The 21,903-nt window shown below is 47.5% G+C and overlaps 1 protein-coding gene across 1 annotated transcript in view; it reads right to left on the reverse strand.

Annotated features, from left to right (window-relative positions):
* The window catches only part of SLC24A3 (solute carrier family 24 member 3), a 60,741-nt gene extending 46,146 nt beyond the window's left edge, over positions 1 to 14,595 (reverse strand). The window contains exons 1-3 of the mRNA XM_075707337.1: positions 14,530 to 14,595; positions 8,436 to 8,520; positions 6,409 to 6,512 (exon numbers count right to left, since the gene is read on the reverse strand). Coding sequence (XP_075563452.1) covers positions 6,409 to 6,512; positions 8,436 to 8,520; positions 14,530 to 14,595 — 255 coding nt within the window. The remainder of the gene's footprint in view (positions 1 to 6,408; positions 6,513 to 8,435; positions 8,521 to 14,529) is intronic.
* Between the last annotated feature and the right edge of the window lie 7,308 nt (positions 14,596 to 21,903).

Below are 21,903 nucleotides of genomic sequence, written 5' to 3' on the forward strand. Positions count from 1 at the left end.
TAAACTTTACCTATCTCTCTAAACATGCCTTGGTCAGAGATTTCAAAACACATCAGAGGCTGAGTTCTTCAGCTTCCAGAGGCCCAGTTTAAGGTATTTTAAAAAGAGATCATCAGTGTGTGGATGATAAGTTTAGAAAATCCAGCCTTTGCAGGTGGTTTTGGTTTGGCCATCAAAAACGCAGGCAGCCTGCATTGATTGTCACTTTTTGAAAACTGGTCCTCCTGTGCCAAGGATAAAGACCTCAGGAGATTTCATTGCTTGAAGCAGTGAGGAGAGACAGAAATAAAAAAAAACCCAAACCCCTCCAGTCCAGAATCCTCACGGGTGATCCACAAAGCATCATCAACGCTAATTGGAAGAGAAAATCAAGTCACTTTTCAGGCTCCTGAAACACACATTTCTAAGTTTCAGTAACAAACCATGGCACAAATATTTTTTATATAATCTAGAACCACCTTGGTTGTGAAATTAGTAAGAAGCCCACTAACTCTTAAGGGCCTGGTGGGTAGAGGTGTCTCCGACTTATACTGGATTTGAAACTTTTTTCAAATTTTCAGCACTGTTTAAAAACAAACAAGGGAGACAAGGGGTTTATAATACTTAACACTAACAGAAATGTCTTTACGGTTGTTTGAAGCAATTTTGCTTGCTTGCATTCGTTAATCCTTCCCTAGAGTTTGTAACACACACACAACTTCAGCTCTGGGCTGACGCACGACAGCCACATGGTTAATCTCCCCAGTCTGTTGACATAATTCAAACCAATTCATTTTCCAGCCCAACTTTGTCCTTTCTGCCCAGGCCACAAAGGAAAAAGGAGCACAACGATACATTAAAGATGATTTGCATCTACATCAATTCATTTTTAGCATCAGAGCGGCTCTTCAGGAGCGTTACAGCACTACCACAGTTATTTGGAAACCCTAAAGTGAGGCATAACAGCAGACGGTATAAACAAGTTGTGAGGCTTTTAGATATCCATCCTGCAAGCAGCTCAGTCTGCAGAAATGAGTTTGGCTGCAATTGCTTGCAGAACTGGGGTTCTAGCTACCAAGGTGATAAATTCCTTGAAATTTCAAAATTAAATACATAAATAAAGAAACCAAGTGGAAGCTCCTCTAATTACTGCCTTGCTGGAGGGCTTCTGGCAGCCTGCTCCCAAGCTATTTCGACCGACTGCTAAGCATTAAGCACTTTTCCCCCTCACACTGCACCAGCTCCCAGCAGCATCTTCCCACGTGAGCCAGGGCAAGAGACAGGCAGGGCTCAGCTGCGGACAGCAAGACCTGAGCAGATGCCTGCAGGCAGAGTGGCCGAGATCTCCATGGCTCTTAACACCTATTTCCAGACGCTCTGAGCGTGGCTGGGGAAGCCTCCTACTCCGAAGGCAGAGGTGACAAGCAGCGTAGGAGCGTGTCAAATCGAGATGCAGCGCAGCCTGAGACCTGCTGGGCGTTTGGAGCAAGAAGAGCGCGCAGGCATGGCAGGGGGGGGCCTCCCATTTTGGGCTTGCTGTGCTGGGTAAGGGAGCCTTGTTACGGGCCTTTTAATGACTTCAGAGATGCGTCGAGAAGGAAGCTTCTCAGGGTGGCTGTGTCTCTGCTGGGATTACAGAGCAGGGGTGGTGTGGTCCTCTGGCCATGGGCAGAGCAAGGGCAGATGTGTCACAAGAGCTCCAGCAGGAACTGCCCGCGGGGTACGCCAAGTCTGCAGCTGGCAGAGGAGATGAAAACAGTGGAAAATGGGATTGCCCTGGCTCTGGATTTCTCCTGTACCTCTAAAGGTGCCTCCCCGGCATGGATCAAGTTAGCCAGGAGAAGTCAGGTCAAGCAGCTGCAGAGCAGAGGAGTAGGGAGAGGAGAAGGGATCTAGACCACTATGGGACTGGGGGAAAGCTGGACATTTGAGAGGCAGCTATGGGGTGGATCCATGGTCTGGGGGGGAAAATCTGTCTGCAGAAAGTTTTTCTCTCAAGCCTCAAGAAGGGGGGGGGGGGGGGGCTGGGAGACGGATCAAATGGAAAGAAACCTGGAGTGCCTGGGTGCTTAGAAGGAACATCATCATGCTAGCAAAAGCGTAGGGTAGGAGATGAGGTAGTTAAGTCACTTGCTTAATTCAGGTCAAGAACGGTCCTGGGGATGAAGCCAGGGCTCATGACGACAGAGGTGTTCTCTGTGTCCCCTCGCAGGAGGCGGGACATGAGCTGGGACCCAGGAGAAGAGAAGGGGCTCATACGGCTACAGCAGCTGAATGCTCCCAGGGAGAGCTGGGCCGTATGGACACCGAGATGGCCACTTAAACACAGGTCAGCCCAGCAAGGAAACCCTTGTGCAGTGCTGAGGTGGAGCAGCAGGAGCAGTGGGAGCAGCATCTGGAGCCCTCTGAACAAAGAACATGCCACAGGATGCTATAGGCTCAGGGGGAAAAAACGGGCCCGTGCCAGCTCTAATTGGCCCCTAAAATGACAAGCTGTTCTTTTGCATTTAATCTCTCTGTGCTTTGTTTCCCCATCTTTAAAACATCCCTTCACCTCACAGAGGTTTGGGGAAAATTAATTAATTGTTCATCAACTGCTCAGATACAATAGCAATGAGATCAGCAGAAGTTCAAGAGGAAATTAATAATTCTGCCTCTGGAACAGGGCTTGAATAGAGCCTGGTAAATAAGGCAGAAGGGCACACACTGAACAACGAAGAAAAAACAAAATAATGAATAGCTGCTCATTAAGTGAGCAAAGTCCATTCTGCACACTCAGGGAGGGAAGGACCCTGTGGAGAAACCAGCATGGGATCCTGTAATTAAAGACTGTATAATAATGCTTGCACACCAGGGGGGCAAATTAAGGTTGCACAAGGAACCTTAACGTTGCTGTTTTCTAACTTTTCAGTGTTTGACTTTCAACCTTAACAATGCTCTTTTAACGCAGTTTCTAGGTGTGTAGTGTCATATAGAGGTGTGGGCATCATACTTTCCTTCTCCAGTTCCAGCAGTGGGATGTCTATTCTGATTTATTCTGAGAAGTGTGCATTTACCAGCCATTAAAGGCTTAGAAACATAATCAGAGTTGGTGTTCAAGTAAATTCATACCAGCTTTTTGGGGCTGTGGGTTTGTTTCTTTTTTTAAACAAAGCGCATGTAGCCAAACCCAGTATTTTCTTAAGCCAAAGAATAATACATCCAACATAGCACGAACATACTACAACCTAAGTTAAAAATAAAACATATCCTGGAGAGAGCTGGTCAGTATTTTTTAATTCAACCTTTTACCAGTAAAAAAAAAAAAAAAAACACCACCAAACAAAAAAGGGGCTTTCTCATGATACCGAACAGTTCTGCAAAAATAAAGAGTGCTCATGCAAATGCTGCAGAAGTCCCCTGCAGGTTTTAGTTCTGGGTTTCCCAACCCGCGGGCAGTACAGGAGCCCCAGCTCGGAGCCGAGCACCCCAGGAGGGGACGAAGCAGCCCTGCCACAGAGCTGTGACTTCCTGAGCGCTGCTGCCCACGCTGCTCTCCCCGTCCACCCCCTGGATTGCCAGTATCTACAAGCAACCCAGCACCCGAACAGCAGCTGCTGCTGACAGGTACGGACCGGCTAGCAGGATCCCAACATGCTACCACAACGGCAGCTGCAAACTGCCCGCATCAACACATAGAAGTTCCCGCTGGAACACTGCTGCTACTGCTGGCAGGTGTTAAAAGAAAGCAAGGGCGAGGTTACCGTCACCCCCTCTGCGATTCCCCTTGCGGAAATCGGTGATCGTCCTGAAATCGTCCCTCCCCTGCCAGAGGCATCCCACGAGTAAAACAGACAGAGGGGAAACACAGCATCAACCCTTCTTGTCCACCCTGGCAATCTGCAGCAGCCACCTCCCAACAGCAGAGCATTTAATGACGGGTTTTGATGAACACGAAGGCCACACGAGCATCACTGGGTTGAGACTGCCACAGGCGCAGGCTTAATTCTCTGCTTCTCTCCTCCCACCTGACAAACCCAAAAGCCTTCCACAGCCTCAAACCAAGATGCCCGAACATCCCTTTCCAGGGCAGGAGTCCCAGAAAACAGGTCTGTGTGCTGAGCAGCCTCGGGGGAGGCTCACAAGACAGCAAAGTGTGGCTGGTAAATCCCTGCCCACTGACTCGCTGGTCTCATCTGAAAATCAGAGGACTCCAGCGGCTGACTCCACAGGTCTGAGCTCAAGAGAGAAAACCCTGCTCTAACTCAGCTGGAGCACGGCAAGCAGCTTAGACCGATGGCCTATGTTACGGCATCTACAGAGACATTATTGATAATAAAACCAAATTTCTATTAATACTAACACAAAACAAAAGATGAAACACACCAGAAAAAGTGAATGACTTCTTGGTAAAGGGCTGGGAGTGGGAAAAAATGAAGAACACAAACCAAAACAGAGTTTTATCGAGAATATTAGAATTATTTAAACTGAGGTTTCCTACTTGCTCGTTCAAACCATGATTCCACGCAGCAACGTCAATCATTCCATTCCATAACCCCACCCTCTGCGGGTTAAACTGCGGCAAATAGAGGTTAGTTAAGTGACTTGACAAAACCACGCGCAAATCGCTAGCAGCGTCAGGGAAAACAAAGTGGGGACAAATCAGTCCAAATCTCAGTTCTTGGCTTGAAAGAGACTCGCAGATCATGCTTAGGATGACTTACAGCAGCCAATCCCCCCTTTCAATTTCTGAAAGCTACCACGCCTGGAAGGCTGAAGGCATTTACAGGAGCATTTCGGCTGCGTTATATCCTTCAGAAACAAACATCTCCCACCTGTAAACGGTCTCTTCAGAGGACTGACATTGTCCGTCAATGCCCAAACTCCAGCAAACCTTTTCCACCGAAAGCTGTGATTTGTAACTAGTTTTTTAGCAGGTTTGAGATGTGTAATCAATACCGCGGAGAGTAAAAATCAGAAGAATTAGCTTCTCTGCCATCGTGCTAAACAGTTAATCACCTTCATTTGCTTGAAAAAAGCAACCTGAGCAAAAACTCCTACTGATTACAGGAGAACACCTCTGGGGAACACAGCTTCATGCCCTGGGAAAGCTTTGGTCATTAAAAATTGGCCTGAATCAATTGGGCTTTCACAGTAAGAGTTACAGCAGAACCGCTAACATATTGAGCACGTGTAGCTTCCAGCTGCATGTTCCCATGCAAATCAAGGGCGATCAGGTGGCTAAGAAGTACCGCTGTGAGCTTTTCCTGAAGCCTCCCCATAGTGAAAATGTTCACCTTCATCCTGAAAAAGTTCATTGCTAATGCAAATAAAATTGGATTAGAAACTTTTCCAGGAAAGGCCAATCTCTCTGCATCCTTTCTCATACTGACCAAGTTATACAGGCCCCTTCTCTTAAGTTCTTCTGGACCTAGTTATCCTATTGCCCTGTATGATAATGTTATCCTGCTTCTCCTCTTTACAAATAAGTCTGCACAGTAACATTTCAAAGAACATGTTATGAGACTGTAAAAATACCGGGCAGGTTGGCAAGTGCTAAGGTGAATGCAGATTCAGATATTTAATTATACAGTCAATCATGTCTGCAATTCAGACAGCAGCTCAGATCTCACAACTTAATTACTTTAATTTCAGATGTTGTCATAAGTAGTTTGACACACTGAAAAACAGTCAGAAATTATACGAGGAATGGAGAGCCTTACCGCTAGCGAGGAAAACAGTCGGGGCATCCTTGGAAGTACTCAAAACCTGACCGGACAAGGCCCTGAGCAACCTGATCCAATTTTGAAATTAGCCCTGCTTTGAGTTGGGGGGGTCAGGGTGGTGAGGGCTTTGGATCAGAGACCTCCAGAGGTCCCTTCCCACACAAACCATTCTGTGATTCTTCATGTAAATACTGCGCTAAACTACAAGCAAAGACTGTGTCTTTCTCATACAACTGCACAAGTCATGCCAGGCACCAACAACACTGTGCCAGCTCAGCACATTTATCTGAAACTATCTTGCGCGAAGGCAGCATCTTTTGTGATGCTCCAGAAGTGTCATCATCCTTTCAGAGGCATCTTGCGTGGCTCACCAAAGTGCTTTTTCACCAGCCAGAGGCACAGACATTTCCTGGCTCCTTTGGTCTAAGAGAACCAGATACAAACGTCACAACGCATTTTTCAATAGCTACTGAGAGGAGGTGTTGAATAACCAACTGTTATTCCTTTGACCACCCACATATCTTGGGCAGCTTAAAATGCCCGAGCTGACATTTGCTGTTCTGCATTTCGTTTCAAAAATGCAAAAGGAATAGCGTAGGGACCTATTAAAAAGAACAAAGCCAGAGAAATTTGTGGCAAGGTTGTGAACCTAGCAGCCGATTTCACAGTACAGCCAAGGCACAGGATGAAGCGAGAACTGTTAGGAATCATTAAAAGCTCTTACCTGTCCTGCAAAAAGCCCACACACGCCAATAATACAGAGAATGTTAAATACAGCCGAGCCTACGATGGTTCCAACGCCTACGTCTCCTTTTGTGATAAAAACACCTGAAAAACAAGTTCAAGGCAAGCTGTGTAAATTGGAAAAAGCAGATTTTTTTCCACAAAAAATTGCAGACCTCACACCCCATTCATGAAGCTAAAGGCGTGTACCAGTTCTGTCCCTGTTTCTCATATTTAATAGGGCAACTTTCAGAGAAAGGTACTAGGGTGAATAAAGGTGGCAGAACTTGCTTTCTGAGGGGACCTGGATGGATCATCTAATGAAAATCAAGTACATGTCTAAGTCACCAACCTCCTGGTCTTGTGACCCAACATTATGGCAATACACATCATAAAAGGCAGTAAGCTCTGTGGGAGCAGCTGATCGGACACGAATCTGCAGGAAACTATCTCCCGTCAGACATCCCCTCACCAGTACTCTGCTTTTCCCCTCATCCCCATCCCTACTGCCTTCAATAGGCGAGCAGAAGCTTGAGCTGGAGCTGATTCAGGGCCGCCTGGCTGCTAGCTACTTGCAAGCTGAATGATGCCTCTCAGGATGAGTTATGTGGCTACATTACAAGCTCCTTTCAGAGCTCTTCTGTCAAATTTGGTTAAAATTGGCCAATGAGGTTAATGGTGAGGGAGATGAACTGACAGACACATGCATCATGGTACTGCACAAAATTCTTTCCTTAGGAAGTCAGCCTAAAAATAACACTCCATCTCTTGCTAGCTGTCAGTCTGTTTAAATTCACCACTTGCTTTTAAGATTCCAACAGTATTTATCCAGCCAGTGTAGTCTGGATGGTTTTTTTCCACTTTATCCTTTTCTCAGAAACACGTTACACAGAAGCAGTCACCTGCCAAATGACACTCAGTATCTGGTGGATTACACCACAGCAAGATAACGATCTGGCCATTAGGGCTTCTCTAGGCTGCCTGAAGGAATCTGGTTTTATTTTCACCCTGCTACTGCACTGTTCTTAACTGGAATACAATCCCAACTTGGTCCAATGTAAGTTTCTACATTTTGCGGCTTTGCTTGTGTAATTGGTGCAGAGTATGCAGCTTTGCGTGAATTAATTTGTGCTCTGGATCTGATAGCTGTGACTGAAACGTAAGTGTCTTCTAGAGAAAGATAAGCTGAGAATAATTCTCCTTGGTGATGGAAAGCCCACCTTAACCTCCCAACCGCTGCTCTGATATCACCTACCAGTAGAGATGTGGATGAGTAAACCTGCAAGAACACTTTCCCCTTGTGCCAGGTAGTACACACACAGAGCATCATTTTGGAAGAGCTGACTGCAGTCCCCTCTTAGCTCAAGGCTGGTGAAGGACCACACAAATTTCCCGAGTTTCACACACTTAAGGGCTGCTGAATCCCTTTGATCACACTTCCCATAAGCGGAGAGTTGCTTTGGTAGTGTGATGCTCTGACCAACTTGTTGCTGTGAGAAAGCATTTAAAATCCTCCTCTCCTCCCTACTCTGGCTTTCCCAGAGGGAAGTGGCGTTAGAAGATTAACCAGAGTGGAGGTGATGGCAGAGAACCTGCAGCTGAGGACACAGAGTTTGCCTGGGCACCGAGGTCCAGGAGGCTGGAGGTGCATCCTTTCACACCACGTCCTGGAGACGGTGCGGCAGGTAGCGTAGGAGGGCGGGTAGGAGGGGAGAGGGCTGCATGTGCAGAGCTCAGCGCCGTGCTACAGCGAGGCAGATTAAAAGACAGCCAAGGTGAACTGCCCACCGGCCCTGGTTTGATGGCGTCAGGTCAAACCACTTCCAAGGCAGTCCCGCTGTAGGGTCACGGCACTTTTTCAGAGCCGCTTCATCTCGTGAGGATTCCCCACAACTGGTCCTATGCGTGCACACGAGGGAAGAGCCAGGTATCATAACGAACGTTACGGGTCCTTGGCAATCCCATTTCAACTCTGAAAAACAGCCAGGGAAACGCGGAGGTTTCAAGAAGCGGCAGCAGGTTAGTTACCTATGACAGATGTAAACAACTCAGGAGCTGAGCTTCCCGCTGCCATGAAAGTTGCCCCAGCCACATCTTCGCTAAGATGCAAGCGCTGCAGAAAAACACATCAGAGTCATTGATTACAACATTGAGAGGCTGAAGGAATTCAACTAGAAATGTTAAACTGTCCACCAAGAGTGGGGAAACTGCCAATACGTATAAAGTTTTACGTTAATAAAGTTTAAGTATAGGGGGAAAAAGTCATCACGGGCACTGGCTACTTCAGTTCGCATCTCCTTGTAGAGAGGGCAGGTTGTGGCTGCGATAGCCTTTACAGAGCAGAGGAAGAGCAGTGCTCTGGGTAACAGTGAGGCAGTTTCACCAGTCACGGCTCTTTGTCTCCTCCATGACCCTGACGATACACAGATAACTCTCATCCACCTTGGTCTGTAAAGGGCAGGGCTGGAGCTCAGGCTTGGTTCACCCCCAGCCACCTTCCCTGGTATCATTTCAGCTTTAGACATTTAACCTCTCCTCACCCCCTTTCACTTGGATCACCATTAAAGATACTTACCTCCTACAGCCTTCCCCTAGCAGTGCCCAGAGACTATCTAAATCGGGGGGTTCTGGAAGGGAGAAGACCCACTACTCTATGAAAACTTCATCGGCATACGCCATTTCCAAACATTTACTCGGTAAATTACTTCCTTTATGTTTTCTGCATTCCCACTGCTCCATCTGCACAAGTCACTGTTCAGCAAATGCGACAAGGCTGTTAGAGACCACATGCCTTGCTGGCACCTTCCATGGTTTAATGAGTAGCTAAAAGAAGCCACCCCCCGCCATACGGTCATAAACTGCTGAGCTGTTACTACACAAAGCTGGCTGGCTCGCACGCGCGCGAGTCAGCGGCTGCCATTCTACGAGCGAGGGGAAACAGCTGAGGGCAGTGGGGATGTTTCCCTAGCAGAACCGGCTGTTTGAAGGAGCACACCCAGCCTGGCAGGGTGGAGGAAGCCTTCCTCTGCCCTCTGCACCGGTGCAGGGTTTCTCTGCAACTTTATCGTTACCAAAGTACATTTACACGGAGACAAGGATTGCAGAAATCCTCCCACCAACCTTATCTGGATTGAGGATCCCACAAAGGATATTCTAGGCCCATAAGAGAAGGTAACTCCATCCATTGACCACACACATATAACAAAAAAATTTGTACATAGGTTATGGGGGCAAGGAAAAAGGAAAAGATGTGCCCTCGCGAGGAATGCTTTGTAAGCAGGAGACCACGGTATCGTTGTACTGCTATAAAAGCTTGTGGAACTTGATTAAACACAGCTTTGCGGAAAATGATTTTAAATAGGATTAAAACTATTGTAGAAGTTGTTCATAGGAGCAGAAGTAGATCCCCAAAGGCCAGTTTCTTCTGCAGGATTCTCTATGGAAATATAGAGACAGTCATCCCACAATAGTCGGTCTGCAACTTGACGGTGTCTTTTGAAAGAAAAGACCGTCAGCCAAGGAAACAAGCTGCGCTGGACTTGCTGTGGGGATGGTTTAATTTAAAGCTACAGTAGGTTCCCTCGAGGACAGTTCCTGGGTAATTTATTGCAATGCATATGATGATTAAGTTAATACAATAGAGCAGAAAACACAGCGCGCTATGTAGGAGGCAAAAATGTAATCTCTGGTATTTGCAGACAAATGTTTGCAATTGACATATGACGTTAGCTGCGTCATGTAAACACTCTGTAAAACCAGTAACAGAGTAGCTGGGCAAATGCAAGTACAAGCTGTTTTAGAAAACAAATGAAAATCAGGGCTTTATTGTAAATACATCTGAACCAAGACAGAATGTGAATGTCTACCATATCAAGTGTTCTGGAACAAATTCTCATCTCAACACACCCATTAGGGAGCACAAATGCCTTGTTGGTTTAGGTCAACAACCGCTTTCCAAACTAGATGAAGCTAAGCCAGAAAAAGGGCATTTATTTTAGAATTAGTACATCTAAACTGTGAGCAACTGTAGAATAACTATTGGTTGTTCTGTAAGACCAAAAAAACCTTCAGGCAGGAGGTTTGAATTCTTTTGCACTGGATACAAAAGTAGGTGGTAGCTGGATTACTGATGATAGATCTTAGGTCAGCAGCAAGTCATTACCATTTAAAGCACTCGCGTGCTAAGTGCATTACATGTACTGCCATACCCAGTACAACCTCTCCGACGGGAGCTCCTGCAAGGGGCTCTCTCCCCACTCCCGCTCTCGATTGTTTTCTGTGCATTAACAAACACCCTTAAAAACATCACGGGTCTTATCTCATCAGGTGATGGAGGAAGACTCAGGTGGTCTTCTCCCTCACAAAGCAGCCCTGGCTCTCCAAGTCAGCCTACTCATTTCACAGGGTCTTTATGCGGGGAGAGCACTGGTGGTAGCATGTGCTGTCATCTTGCAGGCATAAAACCTTCCCTTTCCTAGAAAAATAGGCAAGAGGGGATATTACCAAAGGCTGCAGAGACCGTGGCGAAATGACCCAAGCCCTTTCCCATGCATTCTTGAGTGCTAACATCAAGGACAAACCATGAAAAGCTGGATGTTTTGAAGACAAGCCATTCTGGACTGATAAAATCAAAAGTAGTTGGATCAGGAAACAGGAATGCGTACTTCTTTTGCTATCATGTAATTACAGAACTGCTTAATTATGCATAAAATACATAAATAAAAGGACTTGAATGCCCCCAAAGGTCACCTGTGGGGTGAGAAAAACCTTTTTTGGGAGAGAATGAAGTAGGAGCAACAGGAATAGTAAAATCCTGATCCATTTACATGACCCATTTTGGTAACTGCTAATGACACAGTATCTTTCTTCTGGACAGTAACTTCTTAAAACAAATATGCTAGATCTAGGGTTCTACCGCTAAGTTTTCTCTTTCACACACAACTGAATAAAGCTTGTTACTATCATCTTATTTTATTGGTGGTGTTGGGTAACACAATGGTTCAGAAGCATTAAAGCACATGAGGGGGTGTTACGTACCATTGAGAAGACAACAAATAACCAAAAAGTAAAGATCTGGTGAAGTGAAAGTAGCCTTCCAGGACCCAGGGACTTGTAAATACCGTGTTAAAGTCACGGGGGGAGGGTGTTTGCTTTTTAGACATCAGATGTCTGTACAAACCCAAACACACCTGAGAATTTCAGAAGAACAAATGGCACCATAATTCGGACACTCATACCTTGATAACCAACCTTCTGGGGCAGGTGGAGAGATGCACAGATCCTGCACCTGTAGAAAGCTAATGACAGCAGAAGGAGAGGGACTTCTCCAGTCTGTGAGCCTCTCGTTTACGATAACTAAGGTTACCACCAGCAAAGTTAGAAACTGTTACTGCCGTGCATGGCGTTTCCTATCACGATTTGTAAGCCCAGTCGAGGACCAACACTTCTGCTGACCAGTGCAGGAAAAGAGGTGCAGAGAAGCGATGGAGCCTGTCCGAGGTCACTCAGAGAGCCCATGGCAGAGCTGTAACAGCAGCTAGCGCTCCACAGACCCAGATCAGACCTCTGAGCCATAAGCAAGGCCACTAATCAAAATACACTCGTAGATGGCATTTAACGAGTGCTCAGTCAAGAGAATTAATAATCTCTCTCAATCTGCTGGCTCCACCTGTGTCCCTCTGGGTGGCAGGCCTGCCCTTGGGCATATCGATGGCACTCCGAAATACAAGCCTGTCCTGGACACTGCTTAGCTCAGGACTTGTTCATCTACACTGACCCGAGCTGGCCTCCTAGACCCACGTTTCCCAGCAGTGTCCCCTTGCTCGGGAGAGGGGAGGTTAAATAACTCAGCGCGTCTACATCTCCAGCATCTCCCATCCCCTCTTCCACATCAACGTCTCCGCTCGCTCCCCCTGAACCTCGCAGTGCCTTTCCCTAGATTCAGCCCTAGAGAGTGCAGCAACTTTGCAGGACAAAAGCTCGCACCTTGTGTTGTCACCCTTCAGTTACCTGAATACTTATGCGCTGCAATAGTGGGATTTCCTGGGGACTTTTTTTTTTTGGTGATGCAAAAAAAAGGACGTGTGTGGCAGGGTGCTGAACTACAAATATCAGGTTAGTTTAGAGACAACTTCCATCAGAGCTGTCAACACAAATGCTTTCTCCTGCAGTCTCCCACACCTCCTCCCAGGGCCAGGCACAGCCCGTGCGCTGATGAGTGACACTTATTGCCAGGCAGATCGGCAGGCGTCTCCTCCAGCTGACAGAGACGTCTAACTGGCAAGACCAAACCATATTTTCTACACGCAAAGATTTCATTGCCCGAGACTGACATTGGATAAGTCTCGCAGTCACTTCAGGCACACGGTCTGTGTTCACCCTGCAGCTGTCCAAGCTGATTTAGGCTAAAATGTACTCCTTGTCTTCCAAAATTTCAACATGCCAACCCTAGCAAAAAGGGACAGAGTCCCCTATAATTACTGGAAGCATTCAAGAGCTTCTTTACAGCTGACCTAGCTGTCCCTGCTGCTTTACAGGTTATACCAACGCAGCGCAACGTATGAAACCCATTACTTTGAAGGCAAGGTACAAGATCCCTGACTTTTACTGGAGTAAATCTCCAGAGGTTTTAATTTATATCAACTAAGGGTAGGGTCTAGCATTTTTGAAGAGACATCTGCAAAGACACACAAACGCAAAGCAACAGCAGCTATCACAGCATGAACTGGAGAGCACCTGGAGAGCCGTCAGCCTGTGAACTCTTGCGCTGGGCACCGCACAAGCAAAGCCGAAAGGCCCCGGGAAGCAAGCGTGCTGCACATCTGCAGCATCCTGAACCTAAGCCAAGACTTCACTTCTAACCAAAGTCCAAGCAGCCAAACCCAGCTCTGGCGTGGGTCTGCTCAGGGCAGCCCTACCCCGGCTAGGCAGCACTCCCTGTCCGTGGCCGCTCCGGGAGCCGGTAAGCCCTGGTGCGAATGCACCGACGGCGTGCCGGTCCTCAGCAGCCGGGCAGCGGGAGCAGGTTGAGGCACAGACCCCTGGTCGCACGGGGCAGGACCACACGCAGGGGCAGGACCCAGCGCTCAGGCAGCCGGCTGAGCGCTCAGCATCTCTCCCTCCCCTGGGTGTTTTTTTGGTTTTGTATTTAAATACCAACGCATCTACACTCTCTTGTGCATTGCTTCTTCTCCAGCCTGACGCTTGGGAGGTTTCTAAGTTTTGAGTTAATGGTTGTCGTGGTTTAGCCCCGGCCAGCAACTCAGCACCACGCAGCCGCTCACTCAAACCCCCTACCCCAATGGGATGGGGGGAGAAAATTGGAGGAGTAAGAGTGAGGAAAACTCCTGGGTTGAGATAAGGACAGTTTAATAATTGAAATAAAGTAAAATATACTAAATCCAAAGCACAGCTCTATGCCTGCTACTAGGAAGAAAATTAACTCTATCCTAGCCAAAACCAGGACAATGGTATATGAAACTCAGAAACACTCCAATATTTCCATGCTAAAGCCAAGAAATAAAAGGTTATCATCTTCCAAGTCCCAGGAGAACCAAGTGACATGCCCAAAGTCTACATGGGCAAAGAACAACGTCCCCAGCCTTCTCACAGTCTCCGACGGCTGGATCCTACCTCAAGGGTTTCTCAGCCGGAGAGGCGGGAGCATGTCAGCGGCGAGCGGCAGAGCACAGGACAAGCTACCAAACTCTGCCGGGCTTGTTACCTGGAAACCCGTGCTGCAGCTCGCACCGCCGGGGAGCCCGTGGCGTGGGGCTGAGTTTGGGAATTGCTGCTCTAGAGAACGTGTTTTTCACTACGCTATAACCTGCCTCCATTTTTAAGAAGTGGTATAATGCTGATATATGAATTGTTATTGGAGAGGCGACTGCTAGCTTTAAGAGGGAGTGTCAGCCAAGTTTACCCACCAGCAGACTCCCAGCCCATCTCCTGCAAGCGAGAACACAGAGCTGAGCCAATGCACACACGCAGCGGTGAGCAACTAAACAAGAAGCACAGGGAACACTCCGAGACAACAGTAAATACACTATCGTCACGTTCTGAGGCTCTCAAGCACTGCTGCTAAAGCAGCACACAAGCTTAAGTAACGTCTTCTAATACTTACTTCGCAAATCTTTTCCAATGAAGGGACAAAGAAATCATCGCAGACAATTGCCAAAGCGTAAAACATATACACGGCCTGCAAAATAAAAGAGAAAATGTTGAGTCTGGAGATTGTCAAGTAGAAAGGAACAGCAGCATCCCAAATCATCTTGTTTTGGTACATACTTTTTAAAATAATAAAATGCTCTTGCAAGAATTATTCATGGGGCTCTCCGGGATTTAATAGAAAGATCATGAAGTATTTATCCAAAAGTTGTTATAAGCTATCAAAAGCTGCCAACATTTTATCATCATCCTAAAGACTTTTTTTTTTTTTTTTAAAATTCTCTGGATATTGCTAAGCCACACTTAAATATTTTTGCCTTCTTTTCCCCCCCGCCGTTGCACAGAGCAAGGCTTTTTTATGATTGCGTTCTGTGAAAATCTAAACCCTAGAGGAGTAATTTTTGAAACGCTAATGTTCCAAAAAAGGGGAAAGGAGCCTGTTTTCTGTGACTGAAGTGCCCTGCCATGTCATGGGGCATCCCAGCTAAACTCCAAATAGGAACAACTTCCAAACGACTGAAACCCAAGGGGAAACACGAGACTTGAAAGGACACCTAGTGAATCAACTCTTCAGTTTCATGCAAGAAGCATTTAATCTGTATTTCTGTATTATTAAACAGAAAGTCATTTCTGTATTGTAAAACAGAAGGTGCTAGGGCCTGGTCTCTGCCCCGGCAGGCAAGTGGCACGGCACGGCATGGCGTACATCCCCGCAGCTGAGCTCTCGTCCTCCCCGAGGAGGGCAGCCTGGGCCATACTGCCCAGGAGGACGAAGCTCTATCCCCGTCTCGACTCACGCCCTGGCACTGGGTCGGAAAATGCTCGTTGGCGTAGGGGAAAACTAGGTGAAAGCGTGCCAGCTGCCTAGCAGAGCACGCCATCACAGCCAGGCTGGCAGCCGTGTCCCGGCCCGCTCTAGTTCACCGGCACCGCCATACCCAAGGCCGCGCGGGCTACTCTTGTACCACCTTACACAAACTCAGACCTGCGGTAAAGGAACAGAACACAAGAAGGACATCGGGGTGCTGGAGCGTGTCCAGAGAAGGGCAGCGGAGCTGGGGCAGGGTCTGGAGCACAGGGCTGGTGGGGAGCGGCTGGGGGAGCTGGGGGTGTTCAGCCTGGAGAAGAAGAGGCTGAGGGGAGACCTGATCGCTCTCTACAACTCCCTGAAAGGAGGGGGCAGGGAGGGGGTGTTGGGCTCTTCTCCCATGGAGTCAGTGATAGGACGAGAGGAAATGGGCTCAAGCTGCGCCAGGGGAGGTTTAGGTTGGATATTAGGAAAAATTTCTTCACGGAAAGGGCGGTCAAGCATTGGAACAGGCTGCCCAGAGAGGTGGGGGAGTCCCCATCCCTGGAGGGGTTCAGAAAACAGCTAGACATGGCACTGGGGGACATGGTTCAGTCTGTTCTACCCTTAATTGGTTTAGTGTGGACTTGGTAGCGTAGGTTAATGGTTGGACTGGATGATCTTAAAGGTCTTTTCCAACCTAAACGATTCTATGATTCTATGAACAGCGCCAGACATACAGAGAGCCAGAGGAATAAGGGCATCACCCGAAGAGGGCGGCCCTGCCCACGGTGCCCAGAGGACGCGGAGCGGAGAGCCGCCCCCGGAGCGCCGTAGCAAAGTTTTAAAGCCAAGCGTCCTACGCAGTGCGGGGAGGCGGGAGAGAAGAGAGGACAACTGCATCCTCTGGAGACCTGCAAGACAGGCCAGCCCTCATCCCTCGCAGCACTCCTCGGTGCGAGGTACGCGGCGTATCCATTACAGCTGGCATCCCCGTAGGAACTAGAAAACAATCTATCTGCAAGTGCTACCAAAAACCTGCCGCAGAGAGAGTCTATGTTACCATCTTGGATCTCGTTCCCAGCAGGCTACGGCATCAGCCCAGGGTTATTTATTGCTATGTACTTGTGAAAGCACGTACACTCAAGAGAGATACTTAAATTTTGGGCATGTAAACAGAGAGGCGATGCTCGGGGCATAAGCCTGGAACAAACTGCACTGCAGCAGCTGTGCACAAACCAGCTGTGTCCAGAAAAGAGGGGACGTGAAAGGCTGCACACGGTGAGGCAAGAGAGACAAACACCTGAGCTCTCCCTCTCCAATTCCCGCCCTGGGAGCTCCCTGGCCGCCACCTCGGCAGAGGTGGGACCCTGAGAGCGGCTGCACCATGCAGGACCCTGAGCAGGCTCCCCGCTCCCGTGCGTCAAAGGGAACGATGCGATGTCCCCCCCACATCACCGTGCAGCACGAGGTCACCACAGATGGAGACGTGCGCGCTACTGTGGAGCAGCGGTATCATTAACCACAGCGGCAAACTCGGCATCACCGCCAGGTTTGCACGGCGCACAGCACGGCCCGGGGGCTGGCTTACAGCACCCCAGTCCCGCAGCGGCACCTGTATTCCCGTCCTGCCCTGAGTTTACACCCCTTGTCTGACTTGATCGTGTAAATCCCCCTTGCACTGGAAATGTACATCTCCATAATATTTTGCTAGGTTTTCAGTGCATGTAGTTGGTTTTAATTTTGCGCTTTTTTTTTTTGCTTTTTTTTTTTAAAAATAGAGCTTCTCACCCGTAGAGCTACCTGCACTGTGCCTGAAAGCAGACGGCCCAAGAAAGAAGTAATTTTGGCATCTGGTCCAACAAAGCAGGTGAGCAAGCATCAATCCCTTTCTTTTTCACAGTATCACTCACAGGCATTACAACATTATTCATCTTTCCACTCCCAAAGTGAGACAAAACCAAAATTCAAAGACGGCTCCATCTTTTTGTAACACCTGCCATGTACCACTATAGAATTATTTTTACAAGCATTGTAGCTCCAGTGAATAACTAGAGCAAAGTGGCCAATATTTGTAGAAAAACAGCATCTTAATCCTATCAAAGCACAGAGTTATTATCATATCACCAACAGATCCTCCTGCTTTGCTCGTCTTTGAAGTTTACTGTTGAAGTTCGGGTGATGGGAGAAGACCAGAGTGTTTTTTTTTCTGGAGGGAAAGCAGCAATAAAAATGGCCTCTGGGTTTTCATTCTTGTTTTCATTTTCCAGGAACAGGTTTAAATCCCCCAAACCCCCAAAAAACCCAGATTCTAACTTGCCAGAATTTGCTTACAATTTTGCTGCAAAAAGCCAGTGAAAATCTCAGCCATGTAAACTTTTTAAGCTCAAAAACAATTCAGGTATATTTTTTTCAGGATTAGAGATGGCAATTTCATCATAATGGATTATTTTGACGCCATCTTGAAGATTCAGTGCTAGACTGTCACTTAGGACAGTTTCTGTGCTCCTCTGTCGCTACTCATAAACATAAATAAAGGTAACTTACATTTTATGAAACTCTTACACTGCAAAATGGCCCAGAGGACCATGAAAGTAAGCAAAAATTCCAGGTCTACAACTCTGCTAGGCGCAGCAGAAACCTTGGTCTTGTAGAGGGAGCACTAGAGCGCTAGCTGCTGACACGATACCAACAGAGAACTGTATGAATAGAGACAAGGGAAGCAAATGGCTCACAGAATTGTGAAGGAAGAAGGAATCAGAAACAGTCCCAGAGAGTTATGTGGCCAAATCCCATTGAAATACAATGGCTAGTGGGTGCCCAACCTCAGCCTAGGTTCGTTCATCTGCTAATCACATTAATCTGCAGTGGTTCATGTCATCATTACCCTTCCCAAATACACAGTAATGCCTTTCACGAACACTAATCTGTGCATCATCATCCCTATAAATTGTGCGCATCCCCTACGTTTGACATAATCTACAGCCACAGAGTGCAGGGCATCATATGGTTGCTTGGGCTTCCTGCAATCTGCTGCTGCTGTGGTAGCCAAGTTCTCCCTGAGTGGGGCAAGGCAATGGGGACAGAGAGAAGACAACAAACCAAAAAAGCACATGCTCAAAAGCCAAACCAGGTCACTTCAGCATCTGCCTCCACACGTGGCACACGCGCACAGCCTTGTCTCCTGTATGTTCTCACCGCTTTTTCAGATCATGCAAAGTTACTGTATCGTATGCGGTGCTCACCAGAAATACGATCAGTCCAGATGGACATCAGGTGCAAGACGTCCATCAGTTTAAGTGTAGGAAAATCCGAGAGTTTCTAAATGAGCATTCAGATGATGCGAGGGCTGGGTTTGCACTGTCTCGGGTGCAAACAAGAATGGCAAGGCATATCTGTGTCCCAGTAACCATCGGCAGGTACAAAAGCTACATTTCATTGTGTTCTGATTTTTAGAGGGCACAACCAGAAACCAAAAAGGCGACAAGGGATTTTTCTTTTGTCCACCCGTGATTATACACGTGTAGGATCAGGTACAAGAGAAAAGGCAAAAAGGGGACTGAAATGAGCAAGGAGTAGAAAAGCGAATGTGAAGAACCTGCCATCACACTTTCTCTAACCCTCCTGGAGGTAGTGCGGAATGCCATGCTGCTGTGCCTGCCGAAAGCACGGAGCCAAAGCCTGCTGGAGTCACTAAGATTATGGGGGGTGACTTCAGCAAATTTTAACAGGGGGCTGATAGAACAGATCAGGCTGAACCCACACTGACTTACATGCTTTAGCATTTATTTTTAATGACCTCATTGTTGTCACAATTCTGGTTTTGGCTGGGAGTCTCCCCTAATTTTATTTAGCTGGCTTAAGTGCAATACAGTATAAAGTGTCAAAAATCTAAGGAGTGTCTAGCTAGAAAACAGCTTGGTTCACAAACTAAAACCCTGGCAACTGCCCTTGATAAGTGAACACATGAGGACAATAACTGTTACTTCCTTGAAAGTTGTTTGGGGTCTTCTTTAGTGTTTTTGTTGTTGTTTGTTTTTTAAACAAACAAAACAGAATAGGGTTTAGAGTTTGGGCCAGCAGGAACACAACCAAAATATTTAATTTTACGTCAAGTCAGACTTGTAAAGATGAAGCCAACACCAGTCCAGGCTATTTTATGTGGAAAGAAGGAAGACAGCCAGCGTCAGGGCAAACAAGTCTGTTCTGTATGTCAAATGTGGAGAACGCAAACAGCATGGCTTGAAGATTTTGCAGCTGATTTGGTGGTATCAGCTTCCGTCCCAGTTAACTTGAGAATCCAACAGTGCCCCGTTGCTTCCTCCGTCACCACACGCAAGCGTCCCCGCAGGCACCGTGGGGGCAGCTGGTTTGGCACAGGCAAGGAAGCCGCAGGGCAGCACTTGCCGAAGCTGCTCCACCTGAACACAGCCGTCGGGGATCAAGGCAGCGGCTGGGGCAGAGCTGCAGCGTGACGCGGGTAACGGCAACAGGGGACAACGTGAGGGACAGAACCCAAAAAACGTGTCTCAGCCCCAGCATCACTGAGTTGAGTTTGGCTCAAAGTGAAGACATGGAAGTCTTTAAACAGGCAACCTACTTAGAAGATACTCTTCCTCCCCAGAGGGACATTAAAAAATTATGAAAATATAATGGCCCTGCATAAATGGATTATAAATACCAGATTAAGTATTACATTAGGATTGATTTTAAAATGATTATTCTAACAAACAAACACTAGAGAAGTAATTGCAATCTCTGCAAAGGAGATTAAATATCTTACTTGAAATACATGTTCCGTTGCACAGCACATATATGATAATTTTTCATGTTTGTCCAGCGGTCCTTGGAGTTTCCTGTGCCAGTCTTCATACTCAGATTAAAACTTGCTTTACTGAGCTAAAGCAAGAAGTTTTTCATAAGAAAGCTTAAATGCTGCAGGAGCCAGCAATTCCCACAGCCCTGCCTTCCTCCCAAGAGAGCTGGGAAAGGAAGAGGTGACGGTCCCTGGCTGCTCCCGTGCAGACCTCCCGCCTCGGGCACGCGGGCACAGCCAAGGGCCATCACTGAAACCACTGTAACCAAGCACAGGGCTTTCCTCAGTTCCGACTGCATTACAAAACCATCTAAAACTCCATTACTGAAGAGAAATTAAAGGAAAAAAAAGAACCAAACAAGGAACCCATAGAGTCCAAGTTTACTCAGAGCAGCAGCCCACGGTATTCGCAATGTGCTCAGCAGCAAGCTGTGTTGTGCAGCATCGCTAAAACAAGCACGTCCAGGGCACTGGAAAATCATCACCCTAACGAGACAGCTCTGTGCTGCAGAACTGACATCCGGCTGTTTTTTGACTCAGTGCAGAAATAGGTAAATCAGGACACATCCAGAGTGACCAACATTTTCTGAGCGGCTCGCACAAGGGAGGCAGGTGTCCCGTTGGTGCACCCCGCTCCCATGGCTAAACTGAACGATGGCAAACAAGAAGCACGAGGGACCTCTAAGACATTCAAAAAACGTGTAGACATGGCACTTCAGGACACCGTTTAGTGGGCATGGGGGTGTTGGGTTGATGGTTGGACTGATGATCTTAGAGGGCCTTTCCAACCTTAGTGATTCCTAGTTTTATTTTCATTAAAAAATAATCCACCAAGCCAGGAAACATGAAATTAATTATTCCTCTCCCCTTAATTGGTTTAGTGGTGGACTTGGTAGTGTTAGGTTAATGGTTGGACTTGATCTTAAAGGCCTTTTCCAACCTAAATGATTCTATGACACCACCCCTTCACCCCTGCCCCACGTGCGCTGTCCTAGCTCTGCCCAGAGAGGAGCTCGACCTCGACCGCGCTCTTCATGCCAGCAGCACAACATGTCCTGGTACCACATTCCAGATGTTCCCGGAGAAAGCTGGGGAAAGGGGAACCAACACTGTACTGTCAAAAAGACCGGGATAACACAGGCATCAGGGCAGAGCCTGCAGCTGGGCAGACGAAGGCTGAGCAGCGACGGGACAGGGAGGAAAGATAGCACCCATCCCATTGGACTCTTCCAGGGAAACCCGTGGCGATACCCAAACCCTCCTTCCTCTGCTGTCAGCAAAAACCTTACAAATTACTCGGTGAAGCGATTTCCCTCCCCTGTCTTGTGGAGATAACGGGTGCCTACCACCCAGGGTCCATGGGTGCAGTACGCTGGGGTCTGCACAGGTATCAGTACACATATGCTGGAACAAACTAAAAACCCATAAAATGCTACAAGAACGCCTAGACACCTGCACACCGTCAGGAACAACATTAAGATTGCAAAATGAAGCTGAAGCTCTCAAGTGCCAGGGAGCTCCCGGACTGCAGGCTGCACCCTTGATCCTTTAGCAGCGAACAGCACCAGACTCTCAAAATCCAGACCCTGGTTCCCTCCAAACTGAACATCCCAAACCAGTGACTTAGTGGGGGTGTTACTGTCATAGCAGCATGCCTTCTTCTCAGAGAGGTCAGGAAAATAATTAATAGCAGTGAAGCAATCAGTTGATGAGCTCCAAAGAAGTAT

Source organism: Pelecanus crispus, chromosome 3 (genome assembly GCF_030463565.1).
Source record: "Pelecanus crispus isolate bPelCri1 chromosome 3, bPelCri1.pri, whole genome shotgun sequence".
NCBI classification, from domain to species: Eukaryota; Metazoa; Chordata; class Aves; order Pelecaniformes; family Pelecanidae; genus Pelecanus; species Pelecanus crispus.